General features: G+C 44.9%; 1 protein-coding gene across 2 annotated transcripts in view; it reads right to left on the reverse strand.

Moving 5' to 3' along the window:
- Window positions 1-22,578, reverse strand: part of PDE3A (phosphodiesterase 3A) — a 1,268,538-nt gene that overhangs the window by 86,335 nt on the left and 1,159,625 nt on the right. For both annotated transcript variants that reach the window (XM_086920567.1, XM_086920572.1), the window contains one exon: window positions 6,673-6,872. In XM_086920567.1, coding sequence (XP_086776693.1) covers window positions 6,673-6,872 — 200 coding nt within the window. The remainder of the gene's footprint in view (window positions 1-6,672; window positions 6,873-22,578) is intronic.

Consider the following 22,578-nt stretch of genomic DNA (forward strand, 5'->3'; position numbering starts at 1 on the left):
CAGACAGTGCTTTATTGTTACTAAAAGAGGCTACTGTCAATCCTGTTTTGAGTGGTGTCACTCCAATTCACGATAGCCTGTTTAAGTCCATTAGTGCCCATTTTCTAGCACCTGCCAAAACCAAGAAAGCTGTTACCCCAAAAGCACTATTGTGGTATAATGACTATTGCAGGAAAGCTAGAGTCGACTTGGGCAAGGCCGTAAGGGATGGCAATCTGGATGCTGTCCGTTGTGGCAGACAGATTTACAAAAGAGCTATTCTTAAGGCCAAAAGACAATGGGACGAGCGCCGATGGCTGGAGCTTAAAGAAGCTAGTGACAAAAAGAATTCCAGATTATTCTGGAACATTATAAAGTGGGGCGGAAGTCTGAACGGCCTGAAAATTTTGTCTCTCAAGAAGGGTGGATTGATTATTTCAGACCGCAGTACGCGTGTAATCCTGTAGGAAATCAAGTGAAGGATTTAAGTTTTTTTTTTTTAAGACGATGCTTTGAACAGTAATGATGTTTCAATTGCCCTCAATGCTGTGGCAGGAGGTAGAGCTCCGGGGCTCGATGGTGTCCCTGCCGATGTCTTTCTGTATGATAAGGCCCGTTGGGGTAGGTACATATTGCTGCTTGCAAATGCTACAGCACAAGGTGCCCCAGTTCCGGCCTCCTGGAAAGCGGCGGTGATAATTCCTGTGTACAAAAAGGGTGACAAGACTCAACCTGGAAATTACAGACCTATTAGTCTGATAGACACAATCCAAAAAATAATCGGGAGGATGACCCTGAATAAGATTCTGGACTGGATCGAAGAGAATAATGTACTGTCCCCCTTTCAAGTGGGTTTTAGAAAATATACCAGTACTATCGATCAAGTCTTCCGATTTACTCTCCTCTACTGGAAGTCTGTGATTCTGGGCAAAGGCAGTCTTTATGCTGCCTTTGTCGACCTTCGTACAGCCTTTGACCTTGTCCCTCGTTTACAGCTATGGATGACATTAAAGCAACTAGGTCTCCCTGTGGAGATTTTAACTATGGTGATGCGGCTGCTCAAAGCCAATTCTGCTAAAATCCAATGGGGAGGTCATGGCAGGGTCACCGCCCAATTTCTGGTAGAGCGTGGAGTGAGGCAAGGTTGTGCTATGGCCCCAACTTTGTTCTCTTTGTACATTAACGGTATAGTTGATTGTTTGTCACCTGTAAATACAGATGCCCCTTCTTTAGCGGGTGTTAAGGTTCGATTTTAATGTTCGCGGATGACACGTTAATTATTTCCAAAACTCCAAGTGGCCTCTAGCGCGCTTTAGTAATTTTTGAAGAGTTTTGTTCCGCGAGGGGCTTGAAGTTAACGTGGCTAATACTAAAATGATGACTTTTACTCTGCATCCTACTTTTAAGGGGAATGTTTTTATGAATGGGAAACCTCTTGAACGTGTCAAGGCTTTTACTTACTTGGGTGTCCATTTGGGTAAGGATCTTAAATGGGAACACCATATAGATATAGCTGCCCTTACACATCACCAAATTGCAGGAGCTCTCAACTTGGAGCATAAAAAGTCATTGACTAAACCAATCCAGCCTGTCTTGCAAGTCGACGAATCCAAAGCTGTTAGCTCCGTGCTTTATGGTGCTGAATTATGGGGCTATGAGAAGTTGGCACCACTGGCATTGTCTGAAAATATGTTTTTTTGTAATATTATTAGTCTCCCGCAGAGCACACCCCTATTGCCATTAGTATATGTTGAAATTGCCAGGTTACGCCCCATTTTATATTGGCGCAGACTAGGGTCGACACCTGAGCTCTCTGCATATGCCGCAGGGTTTATAGACGTTATGAAATCAGACTCATTCCATAAGATTCGCTGGTTTTGTCACTTAAGAAATAGTCTGGTAGCCCTGGGCATGCAAATGTCCCGGGATAGCCCTACGGAAACCTCTTTCCCGTCTAAGAAAATCCTGAAGGAAAAATACTGGGAACTGATTGCGCACCAGGCATGGAGCAACATTGATTCATCCACCATGGCGGGGATCTTCTTAGGGGCAAAACTTGTGCCCAAACTTGAATCTTATTGGGACACTATTATCAAGCCTGGGGCTAGGAAGCTCTATTTTTAGCTTAGAGCTGCCCCTTGCCCCTGAAGGCATTGACCTCTAGATGGTCTGCTGCAGGTATTAACATCTACCCGGCCTGTGGGAACCATACGGAAATTCTCGCTCATCTTCTTTTTGTCTGCCCAGTCTTACGCCAATGTGCAAGTTGCTGGGTACCAACGGAAGATCTGTAGCGGAGAGGCTGATACGCACTAGCACAATACCATTAATTTCAATAGTAGTAGTTAAATACCCGGGTTGGGTATGGGTGCTAAGGCAGAATGCAATTCGAGGCCAATTTATTGTTTCAGAATAATGTACAATTGATGTCTTTGACCATGTATCGACTATCTGTTAATTGATTTTATCACTTTTTAACTTTGTATCAAATGATTCTATATATTGTATTTTATGAAATTGGTTGCTCATTCCCTCCACTTACTGCTTCTATTTCTACTTTTAAATTACTGTTTTTATCCTATTTCTTAATCGAGATTCATGTAATCATGTTTGCATTATGGATAATTTGTCTTGCTTTTATGAGTTTTTATCTCGAATAAAGCTAATTTGACTGACTGACTGATTTGCCAAATGCGGACGTTGACGGCGTCTCGACCGTAGTGATTTGTTAGGTCATCATCAGAACAAATACCATTAGTAAGAGCAAATTATGAAATCCTACTTGTAGTGTTTATACTTTCAATTGCAATTCAAAAAGCGGTTTTAAATCCTCTATTCAGAAAATTCATGACCATCATAACTCCAACACCTGAGGGAACCACAGTTTACATATCACGTTTACACAAATCTATGCTGATTCACAGGAACGGCTTTCATCAAAGACTCAGGCAAGTTCACAGTTCAAAGCCCCAGGGAAAAGAATTCACCACAGGCTGTCACACCATGGTATTCTCCAACCGTCAGTGCCACCCAGTATGTAGCCCTTAAAGCATGTCTCATATCTGGCAATACAGCCTATTTCAGTTTTAAACTGCCAATTCAACTTGACTTAATAAACCTTTTGCCAAGCTAAAACTCCCTTTTTAATAGATGTAAGTCACCCCATGACAGGTCCTAAACAGCCCATTGGGCCATTTGCAAGTTTTACATGCCCTAGTAGTAAAAAGCTCCCAAGTTCGTGTTACACTCCTGTGATGCCTACCTCTCTCACAGGATACCATTTGGTTCACTTATTACATTTAGTAAGTGATAATATTTGTTTGGGATCAGATAGAAATGTCTTCTTTGGTCTCAAAGAATTGTAATTATACCCCTCTTTAATGATAAAGTCGGATTTTAAACCACACTCTGAAAATGCCACTCTCAGACAATGAGAAAATGGAAAAACAGATGGTGGCAGGATAGGCCCTTCTTCCAGGCTAGGCGGGGCAAAGCTGTTCACTGTCCCACTTACATTACAAAAGGCTGCCACCAGCACAGTCACAAAGGAAATGGACACCAGCCCTTCACCCTAGACAACTTCTAACCTGGGCGGGGAAAGGAAGGAACATTCCAGAACCTAATGTGGGGGAACCTAGAAGTTTCTCCAACTTCAAAGCTGGAAAAAGGTATAACAATTGGACCCTCAGACAAAATCTTCAGTACATTCCCTCACCTTGAATTCAAGAGAACTGTCCTGCTGCTTGCCACCTGCCTTGTTTCCCAGTGGACTGCCCAGCTGCTTGAGACCTGCCTTGTTTCTTAGGACAGCCCTGCTGCTACCAGAGGACTGCCTGCTGCTTGATGCTTGCCTCATTCTTTAGAAGGTTGCCCTGCTGCTTGAGGCCTGCCTTGCTGAAGGAGAACTGGACTATCTCCATTTCCCACAAAGACCGAAGTGACTCCAAGGGTCAGCAGACTGACTTCCTGTTCTGAGCTATAGGTACAGAAGAAGCTCCGGAGGTCTCACTGAAATTGCCCGGCTGACCTGCTGTAACTGGACCTGCCTCAGACTTGCTGACCTCTGCTAGAGTGAGTCCTGGATCCCCAAAAGGTGTCTCTCTAAGTCCTGGACTCTTGAATGGCACCAGAGTGCACTCCTTTTAAAAGAAGGGAGATATCTTGAAGTTTTGGGCTCTTCGAGACCTCTAGTGAAGCAGGCTCTTCTTGCTACAGCGACCATCACCTACGACCACCAATGCAAAATATGCACTTCACCAACTGTATCTTTGTGCTAAAGTGACAACCATTCATGACCCCAGGCCTGCTCTTTGCTCTACAGTGACAAACATTCACTACGCTCTTCTTGCTGTTCATGGCCTCCTCCACCGCAAACTGACTCTTTGCGCTGGACTATGAGAAGGTAACTTTGTCAGTGGGGCTAACCTGGTATCTGTATCCGGCCCGTGCTTCATCACAGTTGACCTGAACTTGTGATGTTCTCCCTAGGCTAGGCTTCCCTTTCCTGTCAAGCATAATAGAAGTCTGTTATTCCTTTGTGTTTGATGGTGTCAAGCGCCTTTGACATGTAGATGGGGAAGGAAACAGTTTTGCACCCAGCAATCAACATTTTTCTCTTATATCTAAAAAAATCATATCATTAATAACCCAACCATATTGCCTATTACCTTGGAAGCCTCTTTATGCACCCCAAAGCTTATAAGAATAATTTGTGTACACTGTGGATGCTCTCTACCCTTGCATCCATTTCAGCCTTCCAAACATGATACAATGGACAATAGTGTAGTAGAGTAATTGTTCCCACCCCTGAAACGTGTATATTCAGTCAGTGAACAACAGGAATACCCCCATACATGCCTCAAAGCATTCATAGGTGCAATGTCTTAGCAAAGATTTGACCACACTGACATTGGTTTTGAGGTAAGAACCTAACCTGATCTACCCCCTCCCCCTCCCACTGGAAATCCTGTCCATCAACGAAGAAGTCATCTAATAATCCATAAAACAGATTTCCATTAAAGTCACCAGTGTTTAAATGAAAATCCTAGTAGTAATTGTGCAAACCAGTTCCAGAGGAGAGAGATGTAAATAGAACAGGTTTTACCATAACCTTTGTTGATCCATGAGCAAGTTGTTCAAAAATCTGGAAACTATTCAGCATCACAGATTTTATTGCCCAGTATACTTACAGGTACATAATACCAAATTGATAGATATATAAGATAACATAATTACAATCTTTATTCCTAGTTAAACCGTGCAGTATTCCATGACAGCTAATCTGAGTTCCTCTCTGTCAACAGATTTCCCTAATCTTCTCTTTAATATTTGAAAATTCCATAGCTATTTGGTCTGAATTAATTAGAAGAATAATTTATATTAAAGTAATCACAGAAAATTCATTTTACTATCACCCTGGTAACCACCAGCACCCAAGTAAATTTCATTGAACTGGAAACTCATTGCCTTGCACCTCAAAGATCTTGCACAATGTTTCATTTTCAACCAACCCTGTTAAGTTTAAGGAGTACCTGCTATTTAGAGCACAGGACTCTTTGCATAATGGAATAACCCAGAGCCACAAATGTCTCACTCAAGGAGCCAACTTAGCCCTTTTTGAACCTATTTGCTTTGTATTAATTCTATTGGTCTTAGGTTCTCCACTTACATTGACTCACTTGTATAATAAACGTTAATCCTTCTACCAGTGGCACTGCACCCCTCACGTCTGCTTCTTCTATGCTAATAAACTCACCTGTCTCTTTAATAGAGTGCATTAACCACAATATCTTCCAAAAGCTTGAGTTTTCCCCCTTATTTGTTATCCTACATCACACTGTAATATAATGTTCGCTGTGCCCCATCATGTGTATGTTCAGACCTTCCTTGCAGTGTTTTCTTTGTCCAAGTACCTTAATACAATTATCCATATGACACCATCAGATTGAAACATCTAGAATTAGAAATGTTACAATCCCAAAATATAGACATACGTAAATATTAGCCTACAAAAGTATCATCGTCTTTGGAATCCCTAAATCCAACAGAATGCATATGCCACTTGTTCTAAGACTGGTTAGCCCTAGCCAATTCGGGGAAACATATTGATGGAGGGATTAGATGCTTATGATTTCTCCATTTTTCAGATAAATGTACCCCTATATTCACAATTTTGGCAGTCTATAAATGTTCACCCGCATTTTTTCGTGCTACCAATTAAAATAATCGTACCTGTCTTGGTGTATTTTAGGACCCTTCTCTTCCATGATGTATTCTGTTATCAGCCCCTGAGTTGCCCTATCGTAAGCCTTTGCTTTAATGAGTTCTTCTACGTTTTGCTATAAAAGCCATATATCTAAAGTATTTCTCATAGCCATAGATCCCATACATTCCGCAGCAAACTGCAACATACAACCTTTCCCCGTAACAGAGACCACTCCAGTCACTCGAGCCGCAACTTTACCCTTTCAATGAACCCCCTGAAATGTAAAAGATAAAGAAACATGCTAAAATGTAGGAAAGTGGCAGCCATTTTCCTCATCCATTTTTATGAATGTGGATGAATGTTTTATTTACTTCAGAGAGGGATACATAATACAATGTAAAAGAAGCGTGTTGTTTTCTTTAAAAAACATTCATGTGAATAAGTGTTCTCGATTCAAACTGTTAATTAAAAACATTAACTGAACTGACCTGGGGTGCACTAGTTGCTACCAGAAAGGCATTCGTTCTTCCGGGGTGATCATAGTCATGCATGGCGGCGGCCACATACAGCGCCATTAGTTCAAGGGCAGGGATGTTGCCTGCCAGGCATCCATACTTGTCATCTGAAATGGAGTACATCTTAGAAAATAAGTATCCCATGTGTCCATGCGTGATCCCGCTGTCCGAATCTGAGGGAAAATATAGAGTTACAGTGTTCAAAATCATAAAATACTGCAAAGATACAGTGGGGAAAATATACATAGTAAATGAGTAAGCAACATAGTGTCACTTGTTCTCTGCATCCATGATGTGTTTCTATCATAGATTCAACAACACAACAATGCTTTATAAAAATCGTGACAAAACAATACAAGATTTGATAAAGGCAAAGGATGGCATCGAATGCCAGACCAATTTGCTTTGCAAATGCTTGTTTGCTAGTATTGTTACCTAACATACGGTTGGTATTTCCCAGTAGAATACATTTTGTTCTTGGCCAAACTATCAACATATTAGTCATAGAATATCCTTTTAGGTTCTATCAGATGTCATTCACATGTCACATCGACACTATTGCTGCTTACACCATCAGTTTGATTTCTTACACTAATGTGTCCGGAGAGTTACTTACCTTAAGCACCTTGCACTATGACCAGTAGACCAAGAAATGTAAAACTGTCTAAAATCATCAACTAAGTTAGCTATGCATGCTAAAATCAGGACCAATGAAGATCTTCAGTGGCTGCACATTTTCCAATGAATTGAAAGTTGCCTATGCACTTTTTGTGAACAGGGTTGATGTACACACAACAATGTGTGTTAACCCCTTTGATGCTGATGACGAGCTGAGCTCGTCATCAGCCACGGTGGGCGTGTGCGGATGATGAGCTGAGCTCGTCATCTAACGCGGCTTTTAGAAAAAAGCCGCGCAGCGTAAAAATAACCGCCGCAGCGATGCGGTTAATTAGGGTCTGATAGCAGTTTAATCTCCCATTTCATAAGCATCCAGTAACTGTGTTTGTGAACCCAACACATCAGGTCTTGTTTAAACAAAACTTAATGAAGTGTTGGTGACCCTCAGCCTTCTTACCTACTAGAAACTATCTTCACTATGTAACACATTCTACTGCCAGAAGAGCCTGCACTTTTTATAACCTACAGGTATTCTCAACTTAGATTTGGAAGAAACCATCACACAATACTGACTGAAGGATGTTTTGTGAATGCAATGGAATACATTGAATTCCCATATCCAATTTAATTCAACATCAAGTGATTAATTGTTATCCTTAGCAACTTTTCAGAAGCTACCTAGTGGTGTGGCCTCCTGATGTATAAATCAGCGGCAACATCTAATTATCCTCCAAATCAATAAGATTTCGGGAGCCAACTCTGAAAAGACCTGTTGTGTGTAGGCAGCTACATTATTAGAAAATGCCTAATTTATGTCTACATTTCTAGCGAGATCTCTCTGTAATCTCAACAATTCTCAAAAACAAAGACTACTATCTGACAAGAAACAGGAAGAAATGTTGAAGACTCTGCCATGAGAAGCTGTGGATACCATAGGCCTCAAAAGTATCATGTTCAACGTTAACAATATCCTTTTCACAGAAAGTTGATATAGGTCAAATATTGTGAAAAGGCAAGGCGATATTAAAATCACATTTAAAATCTTAATTCAGAATTAAACTGTAAATGGCCGAAAAAGAATAGATGGATCTGAATGTCAACATTTAACCGAAAGGCAGGGCAGGGTGAATGGACAACAGTATTTTTTGCGAGAAATAGCAAGAGTCTTCCACCCACTCCAAGAGTTTTTGCTTGTATGCAATGGATTTTGCTTTGCCAAGGGTGGACATGCCCTTGTCATTGTCTGTGCGCTAAAACCATATGCTAAGCCAAAACTGTCTGTCTGCCCTTGGTTTTTTGAACCACTTGTTAGAGTTATATTGTTTTAAAATGGGCACCTTGTTGCATTGTTTGTCGATGCAATGCCATGGCCATTTTGGAATGATATAGCTGAAAAAAATAGAATTCCAAGATGGCCACCGCACTGCATCAAGCTGGAAACCATGCTTTACATTAATAAGGTTTCCCATGGCTCAAGAGGCTTCAAGCCATTACAGTACAAGACTGAGTTATCATAAGCTCAGCTGAGTTCTGGAACACTATCTACTCCATGACCTTTAGATCTAAGCTGGCAGGCCACCCACTGGTTGGGTGTTAAGGCCATTCTGAACAAATCTGCTATTTCTCTTGCTTCCTTTGAGAAAAAGCCCATTGTGTTTTGCTCCCACACGTTCCTGATACCAAAGGTGACAGCAGTTACTTTTTCTTTACGTATTTGAAGACTGTGAACTGGATTGTGTAGGCAAGCCTTGAAACCAGGGTTGCTTATCTTCACATCCAAGGTTGGCATCCTCATCGTCCTTATTGACGCTTTGCAATCCTACACCCTCCTAAGTCCTCTTTGATGTTCTTACCTTTGGCCTGATGTCTGCTACAAGGACGTTTCCAAGATGCTAGCCCTAGTGAGTTGAGTGTTACAAGACTGAGTAATTAGTCTTTACCCATACTCCTGCATAACTGGCTGGTCCATTCTAGATCCTTCGAGAAGACTGCATTGGATGTTTAGGAGGTGTGTTCCCTGTTGGGTTTTCTGGGCAGCCTGGTCAATGTTTTATGTCCTGGTTGGAGCTGTCCTAGAATCTAAAGTGTATTGGAGGCAGATTTTATTTGGAAGTGGGAAGAATGCCCTTGCCACTAGACCATGTGTTTCATATGTGGTATTACATGAGTACTCCTGGCCAATCTATTGATGTTAGCCTGATGCTGGATATAGGTGCAGGTTATCTTTTCAGCTTGTGTCTCTATGATGACTTACTCTGATCTTGTATCAGTGGGATGTCTTGTTATGACTTGCTCTACTCTTGGTCTCTCCCTGCAAGTTGCTATTGTAGTCTCCTGTGCTTTTCATTGACTCTACCTGCGTCCTGTCTTAAGTGACATTCTCCATTCGCAGGACCCAGTGTCCAACAGGGACAACTGCAACATTCTGGTGTTTCTGATGATTTTGGTGGAACTAGATTTGCAGTTGGTGTCTGCCCCTCTGGGACAGGAGCGTCCCCTTTGGGCTCGAGAGCTGCTGGTAGTGACCATGGATTCTCCCGACTATGATAAGGGAGCAACAATAGGGCTTCTGTCTATTCAGGGCTTTTGCTCCACGCATCCAGTTAGAACTCTGGTGCTTCTGATGGTGCTCAGTGTCTTTGTTGGGAGTGTTTGAAGCTAGTCTATGGTTCTGAAGGCATTTGTCAGACAGCTACACCAGCCACTTCCTCAGTGTTTGGCTACCATTACAGATGTGGGGGCCACAGGATTGTTTGTCCTTTGGTGAGGGTGTCTTGATTCCAGGTATGTGTGCTTAGGTGAGCTTCAGTTTCATTACAAGTGTGCAGGGTTTTCAGCAGTCTGTAGATGTCTGTGCCTTTTTTTGTGCTACTCCAAAGCTCCTGTGTCTACTGAGGTATGTCCGCATATGTAAGGACGGAATGAGGGAAGCAGATGAGAAAGTAATGCCTAGATTACATATGAGCACTCACATAACTCAAATTCTCCCTTTCTCATTCCAGGCCTCCGCCTCCCATCCAGTCTTGTTCAACAGCTTTGGCTATTACCTTTGGTAGGTGCTTTTTGGGAGGTACTGGGGTAGAACCCCTTTTAACAGGAATACTGGGGAAAGAAAGAAAAAAATAATTATGAGCTACACAAAGGGCTGGCCAGAACGTAGTGTGCGCTCAAATGTAAGGGCTGGGGCATGGAAAAGAGATCCAGAATAACAAGGTTATCGGTAAGCGATCTTGGCATTAGTGTCTGTTGCTGCTTTTATGACACTACAATTTGGTTGGGTTGAAATGTGGATGAAGAAATCAGTAAAAGATTAAATGCATTTTCATGTATGAATGCTTTATTAGTGTTTTCTGTCCAGAGGGATGGAAATTGTTTAATAATGCTGCAGCTGTTTCATGAATTTATTTTCTATTTAGGTGCCAGTTTCCCAGGAACCTGCTTTAATCCCGTATAGGGTAGCACAATCAATCACTACAGAATTCTTGGTCTTGGCTCTCTTTCATTAGAAAATAGACCAATTGACGCCTTTAGAGAAGTCCTGATTAGGCCATGACCATGAGATATGTCTCAGTGCCCTGGCCTTGGTGGGTGTGTCAGTCTAGTTAACTCAAGCGTACAAACAGCATACATGCTGTAGTGAGCCACGTGACTTGTACGGCAAGCGCTCCTAATGTCACAAACAACCCAAGGGCCAGATTTTGCTGAGGAGATAAATATAGCGGTACAGATAAATTGTGGTCTGTTTCCACCACACATATCTGAGTGTGGTGTGTACAGGGAAGGGGGGATGTGGGCCTACATGAAGGCTATTCGGGAGAGGTGTGCAAGATCTATGCATTCTACACAATGCGCACTACTAACGGACCTCTAAGGTTCCTACTAAAAAGGTAAACTGTTTAAAAAAGTCTGAAATTCAATTTTTTAAATGCTTTATCTAAATATTTAAGTCTCATTTATGATTTTTTACATTCGAAGGCGACCAATTAAACATTACAGTGTGTAAGGCCAAAACAAGGTTGGCAGGTAGAGCAATAAATCTAAGCAGCATAGTAATTGGCTGCAATAACACTGAGATGCCCAGCCCTGCAACAGAGCACAACACACTAATGGAAAGCTCTCACCGGATGTTTGATGGTGCCGGAGAAGAGCCCAAAAAAGAAAGACTGGCATGAGAGGTAAGATGGGGCAGGACTGGTGTGCAGTGGGAAAAAATAGACATGGGGGCCGTAGCCGCCAGAGCAGCAGCAGTTTGGAAGCTGGGGGTTGAGTGTAAAGGCTATGTGCTATACACCCCACAACGATGGATGCCCATCACTGCACACATCTGGGTCAGCCTGTACGCACAGTTAAGGGTCATATTTGTGCAACTAAAGAGAGCTCACTTTATTTAAGGTTGAAACAATGAGTTGTTGAAGAGACACAAAAAAATAACAAAAGGTAGACTAGTATGGCGTCACAGCCAGTGAAAGTAAGAAGTCCAGTTACAAACCACAATATAGACAGGTTGGCTGATGACCAACAACAAATTGGTGGCAATGATCCACAGGGAAACCCATCTTCTACCCAATCTCAGGCGGTGCCTTTAGCGCATTCAGCCCCAACTCCCATTCCACCATGGAGTGAACGGATTGTCCTGCTATAAACAGTCTGAAATTCCTCCAAACACTGGGGCAGACCAGGACTATGAAGCTGTGCTGGTGGCCATCACAGGCACTTTGACCCCAATTGAATCTGAATCATGAGAGATTCAAACTGGGACAGGCAAAGCAACAAGAAGGGGGTCAACTGACTAGTTGATGTGGCCAGTACATATTCAAATGATGATCCAGAGAAAGAAGATTGTGCACAAGTCATGAAGGCCTGTTACTCATAGTTGATAAGACTGTTCATCCTAAGACACCAAGGATGATGTTCAATGCCATGTTAGTGCTGGTCTGGCCGCATGATTTATCAAATAGCCAGGCAGAAGAAATGGAATCTGACCTAGCTGATGTAAACATTAAGACAGTCTTGGAGAGCACGACCTTCATCAAAAAGGAAACATTGGATGCATTAAAGCCAAAGAATGTCACAAGAGGAGGGTCTGACAACAAGGTGGCAAGCAGCTGGCCAAGGAAGCTGTGGTTTGGAAACACGTCAATGGCAAAGAACAAGTAACAAGGATTGTGGCAAAGCCAACCATTTTATTGGTGTCAATAGCGGGAGCAGAAAGAAAAAAAAGTGGGAGACCAAGGCTGCCTCAGTTATGAGAAATGTCATGGCAGAAAAGATGGAAGAGCAGAACTAAGTGCCTTGGCAGCAGCTGAGAGTGGCCCAGAGGATGAGGTGGAGGATATATTCCTTATCTCCTACACCAACGCAGAGGGAAAACTGAAGAAGCATCAACCCACCTGCAAGGTGAAGGTACACAGCCAGCAGATCACATGGTTAACTGACTCAGGGGTGTCCGTCAACATAACAAAAGTATCATCAACTTATGTCTGTGCCAGAGAAGAAGTCTACAAAAACCTGAATATATGCACTTGATTGAGACTCTCTGATCCCTGACTGCTGTATTTCAGATAAAGATACAGAATCAGGCCCAGACTGTTAACACAAAATTCTGGAGCACATGCACATTACTCAGCTGTAGTACCACTGAACATTTATCACTCATATTCCTTGCAAGAGGGACAAATATTGCAAGAATTCAGCCATCTCCTTAAAGGTGTATAGTTCCTAAAGAATAGCAAAATAACCCTGCACATAAACAAATCAGTGAAGCTCATGGCTCCGTGGCATAGCTAGGTGACATTCACCCTCATTGGTAGAGAAATAGCTTGATAAACTAGAGGAAATTAGCATGATAGAAATGTGTCGGGACCAACCCTGTGGGTCTCTGCATAGTGGTTACCACTGAGCCTAAGCCACTAGGGTAGTGGGATGCATCCAAATGTGCATTTATAGCATTGACACAAGGCTGCCAAATCCGGCCACTAACACGTGAGACACATTTAACAGCAACCCTTATCATGGGGGATCTTGATGTATTCCAGTGGTTCTCGAAATTGGATTTGTGAGGTATTTACTACTACTGGACCCAGCCAGTATAAAACCACATTCTCCACTCATGTAGGGCTCCAGAGATATAAAAGGCTCAGCTCTGGAATCTCTTCAGCAATTGAAGTGTATAAACATGCTGTCAGGGATGGAGCAAATTATTAACATAAGTTACTGAGTTACGACATTCTGATATTGTCAGTGACTAAGGACAAACATCAGCACAGGCTAAACGCAATGCAGAATAGACTCTGAGTATGGACTCACACTTCAAAGAGATAAATGACAGCATACAGTTCTTTGTTTGTGTATTTTCCCAGGTGCACATTACCTCAGACCCCAAGAAATCAGGGGACACATAGAAGGCCATAGACCTCACCTCAGTGAGAGAGGGTATGAGCTACCTGAGAATGACTAACTAATGTTGGTGTTTTACTCCAAGCTTAGCAACTCTGACAGGATTGCTGAGAGTTCTGAGGAAAGCCCAGAGAAAATTGGAATGGAACGGAGCACATAAAGAAGCATTACATACGGTAATAAAACTACTCTGCATGACGCAGCATTGATGTATTTCAACATGCATTGGGTCATGGAACTGTAGTTGCTAACTAATCCTGTGTGTTTAGAGACCAAGCTGGTACAGGAGCAAAAGAGTAAAGAATGGTCATTCATCACCTTTACCTCCAAGGCTCTCTCAGATACTGAATCCCCTATTTCCAGATTCAGCATGTAGCTCAGGCCACCCAATGGGGGTTGCACACGTTTTTACTAACCCTGGGCGTAGTACTTCGCTACGCCCACGGAGTGGACGTAGTGTTGCCTACTTCGCCATTTGCGAAGTAGGCGTAGCAGGCAACACTACGCCCACTCCGTGGGCGTAGCGCAGTTGCTCGCCACCCGCCTCCCTCCCGCCCTCCCTAAATACTTAAATAATGTTTTTAAAAACAATAAACACCACTTACCTTGTCCGCTGCGTCTCCGGGGCTCCCTCTGGTAACCGCGCCGCCATCTTGGATACTAATGCGCATGCGCGGGTGGCCACGCATGCGCCACCCGCTTTGCCACCGTGGTGAAGAAAGTGGACAGAATGTCCTCCAGGATGGACGCCCTTGTGCATAAAGTAGATCAGCATGAGGAGCGGATAACCACGACAGAACAAAGCATTTCGGACAATGACGACATCACCGCCTCCCATACATCTCAACTTGCCCGCATGGACAACCTACTGCGGGTTATAGCGGCCAAAAATGAGGATTTGGAAGCCCGAAGCAGGCGCAACAACATTCGCGTTACGGGCATTCCGGAGTCCACGGGCACAGGCAGGATGGAACAATATGTGGAGAAACTCCTCAGAGCATCGGTGGGAGAGGATGCCTTCTCACCTCAGTTCATTGTCGAAAGGGCGCATAGATCGTTGGCCCCCGTGCCTAAGCCTGGAACACCGCCGAGGCCTATCATCGCTCGCCTGCTGAACTATCAGGATCAGGATGTCGCACTGAGGGCGGCCCGAACCAAGCAGAACCTGAACTACAATGCTATCACCTTTTCTATCTATCCTGATTTCACTCCTCTAGTGCAGGAGGAAAGATGCAAATTCTTGTCTGTGAAAAAAAAATTGCGTGAAGCCCAGCTGGGCCAGCAGAAGAGTACTTGAAAGTAGTTCGAAAAGCACAGAGGGGTGGTCGGGGTGACAATGCAGACCTCGAGGACGACCCACCGATAGCTGACGATGGTAACTGATGCAGAGTGCCTCCAATAGAATAGATTACTCGGACCATATCCCGGTTGGCTGGAACCTGTGAACATTGTGTCCGATGGATCGGAAGCCATGCTGAAGTTGGGGACTATTGAACTCGTCCAGTGGTAAAGTATTCTAGGGACCACTATCCCTGCCTTGACCTCCACCAAGGGCGGTACAGAACAGGAGGCTAACGGAGGGAGAAGTGGCTGTGCGTTCTTGATGTTGTTTCCCCTACGGGTAAACCCCAACCATGGGAACAAGTTGTGGAAGTTGCAGGGAGTAGGGGGTAGGGGCAGGGTGGGAATGGGTGGCTGCTGGCATGATTGGGATGCAGTAGTGGGAGGGGGAGAGTACTGTTGAGGAGGGAACTTTGGTTTACAGGGTGGGAGGGCGGTTGTTTGGAATTTGTGGTATTCCGCATCACCTGAGAAGAGATGGTTCTACAGAGACTACTATGGCATGTTGCAATTCTATGATGTTCTTTAGCTTATGGCGGGATCGGGGTCCGATGCACAATTGAATTGTATGTCGTGGAATATAAGGGGTCTTAACAATGCCAAGAAATGTCGAAATGTGATTGTATAATTGGACCGCCACCGAGTTCAAGTTCCCATGTTGCAGGAAATGCACATATCACTTCAGGCGCGTACGAACTTCGCAAGCAAATGGGCAGGCGCCCGTGTTTTTTCATCATACTCCACCTATGCAAGGGGGGTGGCCATCCTGATTAGGCGAACTGTGCCATTCCAAGTGTGTGGTGATTTGTCGGATGTGGAGGGTCGCTTTGTTCTGATATGGGGACGCCTAGGCCGTGACACTGTCACGTTAGTGAACTGTTATGCACCTAATGTGGATATGCTGACTTTCTTTACCACATTGTGGGGAAAAATCCTGGACGTGGGGTCCCGACACGTTATTTGGGGGGTCGACTTTAACTTAGCGCTGGTGCCCCACCTGGATAGGGCAGACGGAGTGACGCATTACAAGCCAAGGTCCAGGGAGGCTCTGATGGGTGTGATATCGGAATGCAATTTGGTGGATAGCTAGCGCTACTTGCACCCTTTCCGGAAGGAGGGCACACATTTTACATCACTGACAGGCACATGGGCACGACTGGACTACTTTTTTATGTCTAGAGAGATTAGCGCAGGGGTGTCCGGGGTGGCGCACCTCCCTAGGACATACTCTGATCATAGTCCGGTCCTGGTACACCTACAGGTGCCTGGATGGGACAACCCCAGACCACATTGGAGGCTACAGCCAGCAGCCCTGTTAGACGCAGTGTTTCGCACTGAACTTGGTGAGGAGATTGCTGATTTCTTCCCTCGAAACAAGGGGTCTGTAGACTCGGTCGAACATATTTGGGAGGCATTCAAGGTCACGATCAGGGGTATTGCATATCGAAAAGTTTTGGGGTCTTGCGCGATATTCAACGCACAATTCGTACACTCGATAGCGAACTGAAGGACTTGGAAGCTCGGATGGTAGCGGGGGATAATACTGAAACACATGCAGAGTTTAGAGATAGACTGACATGATACGAGGAGGAAGCGAACAGGGAAGCCAAGTTTAAAGGGTAATACTAGCAGGCGAGGAAATACTGTGAAGGAGACAGACCTGGAAGGGCCCTGGCAGTGTTGACACGTGCCCCGCACAGTCACAGTACAATTCTAGAGGTTGTAGGTGAACAGGGACAAACAGTTAGAGACACAGATGACATATTGACTGCTTTCATTTCTCATTACCAAGCGCTGTATACCACTGCCAAGACCACGGACGTGTCGTATAATGACTTCCTTGGTGATGTAGCTCTCTGCTGGCTCAGTGACGGTGACAGGGCCTTTCTGGCTGCTCCTTTTGAATTGGACGAAATCAGAGATGCTATTATGTCACTTAAAAATTTTAAAGCACCCGGCCTAGACGGGATCCCAGCCGAGTTTTATAAAGCGTATATAGACATTATGGCCCCTGTCCTCCGCGAGGTCTTCGAGGAATCTCTAGCTGACGGGGTCCTTCGCTGCTCAATGCGCGAAGTCGTGATTACCTCACTACTGAAACCTGGCAAGAGCCCCAGCCCCTGTGACTCCTATCGCCCGCTTTCGCTCTTGAATTGTGATGTAAAAATTCTGGCGAAGGTGCTGGCCACCAGATTGTCCCTTCTAATGACCCGGATCGTATTGCCTGACCAGTCTGGTTTTGTCCCTGGTCGATCCACCTCCCATAACCTACGCACATTGTTTTCCCTGCTCCGCGCAGTGCACCCTGATCTCCCAGTTGCAGCATTTTTTTTGGATGCCACTAAGGCCTTCAATTCTGTAGAATGGCCGTACCTATTCACCGTCCTGACGCGTATGGGGTTGCCTAAATTATTTATCTCCTGGGTCCAATTGCTGTATACGCAACCAACAGCGAAAGTCCTGATTAATGGCCGCCTTTCTCCCTCCATTGCAATCACAGGGGGCACCCAACAGGGTTGCCCGCTATCCCCACTCCTATTCGCGATAGCCATTGAACCACTGGCTTGCAGGCTTCGTCAGCTGCACCGAGAGGGCGCAGTTCGGTGCTTCCAGCGACAGATCGATGTGTCGTTATATGCGGATGACATGACGCTCTTTGTCAAAGATCCGTCGCGAAACTTCAACCCCTTGCTTAAAGAATTTGTTGTCTTCGGTAGACTGTCTGGAGTGCACATAAACTGGGCTAAGTCACAATTTTACCCTCTTACGGACGCGGTTGCTGATTTCCCACTTGACTTTCCTTTAGATGGTGTCATTTGGACTTGCGCTACCTTGGTATCCAAATCTCACGTGATAAAGACGAAACATTGCGGCTGAACTATGGTGTGGCGGTCACGAAACTTACCGCTTTGGTTGATCGTTGGATCTCCCTCCCCCTCTCCATGGCGGGGAGGGTATCGCTTATCAAAATGGTGGTGCTGCCCCGATTTCTGTATCTTTTCCTTACTATCCCTTACTACTGGGGCGCGTTTTTCTTTAAAACATTAAAGTCAGAGCTGTGTCGTTTATTCTGGGGAGGTAAGCACCCACGACTGCGATGGTCAATGCTGATTCAACCATATGATAAGGGGGGCTTTGATGTACCCGATTTCGAGGCTTATTATTTCTGTGCTCAAGCGCATTACGCCTATCACTGGATGGTCCCCACACCTTTTATGCCTCAACTGGTAGTCGAAGACTGGATCGCGAACCCCCTTCCCCTCAATGGGCTCCTACATTGCCCAGTGACGTCCATAGAAACACCACATACCTCCGTCACATGCACTATAGATGCCTAGCGCCGCATGGCTAAGAGGCTGGAATGCAACTTGCCGTATTCTCCTCGGCTACCACTGGCATACCACCCTAAGCTTGAACTCCTACAGGAACATGGCTTTCGATTGCTCTGTCAGCACCTGCGAGTCACCTGCTGGGGCGACCTCTTCTCCAATGGCCAGTTCAATTCTGCAGATCTGTTTTTTACTTCTTACGACCCTACTCCACTCGATATGTTCTATTACATGCGACTGCGTCAGGGGATAAAGGAAATACTGCCTGACTTTCCCAATGAACCTGAGGTCCTAACTCCACTGCATTTTATGTTATGCTCACATGATGGTTCACATCTGGTATCGGGCATGTACCGCCACGTCAGGGCGTGCAGCACGGGACCGGAGAACGCGGCCCGAATGCATTGGGCAACTGACCTGGCCACAGAGGTCACTGATGAACAGTGGCTATACTGCTGTAACCTTATGGCTCGTATATCGGCCAGCAGTAGGCTCAAGATGATCCACTATAAGTTCTTGCAGCGGCTGTACTATACGCCGGTCAAAAAATACAAGTTCCGTCTGTCCAGCGATGATAAATGTGAACGCTGCCGTGCGGAATGTGCTGGTTTCCTACACCTCGCCTGGGAATGCCCCCTGGTTCATGCATACTGGCAACAGGTGCATGGTGCCCTTGAATCAATGGTCTGGGAATCACCATTTATTCCTCGTAGTGCAGAAATCACAAAGCCATGCCATAATCATAAAAGGAGCAGCAACCCTGGTATACAGTACTGTGCACATAGGGTACAGGGACATCTGCACACATACCACAGGAACTACGGTACTTGATGCACTCAAAAAGAACGGGACCACCATTGAGGGTATTCCTCTTTTCCTGCTACTGGTTTTAGCTTCTCAGGGCCCCAAAGGTATGGACAAACGTGGAGGAGGATGTACACACACTGAAGATACAAAGGGGGAGACCGCACTGGGTCCCCCATATTCAGGCAAATAGAAATGAGGCTGCTCTGTCGATGACAGCAGGGAGACCTCTTTGGGTCCCCACAGCAGAATTTCAATGAGGCAGCTGTCCCTGAACGCACAGTGCAGCTGCTGCAATACAGCACCATGTAAAAGCAGGGCTGGCCCAAGGTCGCTTCTTACCTGGGCTTCAGCTGTGGATGGGTTCCATGGTTGGGGCACCCCACTCTACGGGGGCGAAGCTGGCTGCAGTGAAATTGGCTACACTGGAGCGGGCGGTCCCCCTCTCGGAGCTGCACTCCCTGAAGCTCTTCAAACAAATGGTGCAACAAGCAGGCAGTCCCCTCATTGGCTGTCTGTAGCTTTGCACACAGGACTTCGTCCATAGGTGCAGGCGGGGCTGGGGCATGGCAATGTTATCCCAGGGAAAATGCTACACCAGCACTGTCGGCTGGGCAGGGACTTCATTCAGTGCTATGATCAGCACCTAAGACAAGCACACCTTTCCCTCCCTCTGTACATAAACGGCGCTGAACACGCACTGTTGAAAGGGAGACATCAATAATGAATCGCTCACCATGTGTTAGTTGCAGGGAAGGTAAAAAGTGCTATCCATGCTGGCAATAGCAAATCAGAAGCACACAACAGCGCTAGCCACGCACTGATTGGAGTCAGGAACAAGTTAACGTACACTTTAAGTGAAAAATAAAACACTCAAAACACGCTGAGTACACTGGTGGGGGCACACAAGCAGGAAGGTAGGCAACAGGCCAGCACATTGAGTCCTTGCAGACAAAAGGCAGTCCTTCCAGCAGGTCAGCACAACAAAGCCAAGTCCAAGTGGGGGGTTTTCTGACAGCAAAACAATCTTCTGGTGCAGTGGGTAAAGAGCCAGCAACATCTGGTTACAAGTCCCATGCAGTGTCTAAAATTATGGGATCAGATCCCATGTACTTATACAGAAAATGTCTTTGATTTGGAGGAAACTTCAAACAACCTTTAGAAGTGCACAACACCCTCATTCATTGCCAGCCCTGGCTACAGACACAGTACTTGGGGGTGAAGACAGCGTTGTGAAAGGACAGGCACAGGTAACAATCAGAAAACAAACCAAACTGCCTGAAAAAAAGCTTATCAAGCGCTCATGATAAATTAGGACATAGCCATACAAACAAAAGCTTCCCCCAAATGGAGTAGGGAGACAAATATGTAGAAAATATAATATTTATTTATACCAGTTTATCAAGGGTTGAAGAAAAGAACATACAACAAATTGGAATTCCAACATAAATAGACACATATAAGGTCCCACACATACATAAACCCAACCATACTCATACGCTCTAAGAACTCATAATGAAATTAAAATATTGTACATTTCAAACCCAAAGATAAATAGTCCTTCCGATATGGAAGTGAGTTGAGACTATAAGACAGGATAAGCAATAGATTTCATAATGTCGATTGTCTCAGATGTTAATACAGTCCATAATCCAGTATTTTCTCTTTAGGGAAGGTGGAAACAAAGGAGACACTTGGCTCTCCAGTGCCAACACGTGTTTCAGTGTCTAACCCGGGTATGGGTCACACCTTCTTCAGGGCGAACAGATCATGTGTGGGACACAAGAAAAGATGTGCCTGGAGTCGTAATCACTGGGGAAGACACAGGAAATATTAAGAACAGGAGTTAAAAAATGGAAGGCTCCACCCGGAAATCAGGGGTAGATGAATAAAGACAGGTGTAATGTTACAGAAAATCGGCATCACATGGACCTAAATTTTACCAGCAGAGTATGCAAAGGAATAAAGGTAGTCCAAGCTCCAGGGGGCCATCACTTTACTTTTTAGGTGGCACAAATTCCAAAGATTTCGGAAGGCATCCGCACAAACATTTCTTCCGCAGCAGCAGCAGCCATCCAGCGGCGTACATGGAGAGGTGGTCCCGCTGATAGGAATGGCCGAACAGCTGAGCACAGGCCAGGCACAGGCCTAGTCAGGTGACAGTGACAACTCCTCCCACCACTCCAGCCCTCGAAGACCCATCAGGATAGGCAGGGCACACCTCAGATCCCTTTGTGACTGCATCGAGTAAATGCACAAACATGCCCCTGTCAATATAAACCAGGTGTGTATTGGAGTCAGGCTGCATAGCACAAAGAGCCATAAGCACTTAGAAATGCCCATTTTCTAAAAGTGCCAATTCTAAAATAGTAATGAGAACTTCACCAATAAGCAGGATTTAGCACCACTGTTCCATACATACCAAACAGGGCAATGCTACTTCTTTCGGATCAGATATTACCACTGAAACACATATCAGGGAATTCCCAACGCAGACCTATGAAATAAGCAGGCCTCATAGTTGTGAGAACCCAAATAGGCTGTTTGTCACTACCACGACATGCAACACAATGAAGGCACATGAACTACCTTTTACCTACCCAGCACCCTGCTCACAGGGCTACCTAATACCTACCTTAGGATTGACCTATATGCAGTAAAATGAGAGTTCCAGAAGTGGCATATAACTTAAATGTCAAGTCACTCTGGCAGTCAACTGTGCATGCAAGCCCTGCAGTGGTAGAGGCCTGAGACAAGTTTGAAAGGCTCTATTTCTGTGGGAGGCCCAAGCGGCGCTGTAGGCCCACTAGTAGCATTTAATTTACTGGCCCTGGGTATATAGGATACCACAGTACAAGGGACTTTTAGGTAAATTAAATATACCGAACAGTAATAAAGCAATCGTACCCAGTTTAAAGGAGAGAGCAGATGCAATTTAGCACTGATCAGCAGTGGTAAAGTGCCCAGAGTCCTAAAGCCAACAAAAACAGGTCACAAAATACAGGAGGAAGGCAAAGAGTTTGGGAATAACCATGCAAAAAGTGCCAGGTCCAACAATATCTTTGACATGATGTTGCTTATCAGCATTGTTTTTCATTTTTCGTTTGTGCCCAGAATCTTCTGTGCAAATATCTTTCTCAGTCTTTGATCTGAGGTTGGCCCGTTGGGATAACATGGTTCTAACGCATCTCCCAAATATTAAGGTTGCAGGGCTTCTATTGTAGTCGAGAGACGGGTCGATCGGTAAGCTCAAAGAGTGGTATTCAAAAGAACCGTGAGATTGACCTTCTCAAATGCAGCATTCTGCACAGCTTTCCTTACAGTACTCATGAATCATTCCACAAGGCAATTGGCCTGGGGCCAAAGATGAGTGTTTTTCCGATGCTTTACA

Source organism: Lissotriton vulgaris, chromosome 1_1 (assembly GCF_964263255.1).
Source record: "Lissotriton vulgaris chromosome 1_1, aLisVul1.2, whole genome shotgun sequence".
Classification (NCBI taxonomy): Eukaryota; Metazoa; Chordata; class Amphibia; order Caudata; family Salamandridae; genus Lissotriton; species Lissotriton vulgaris.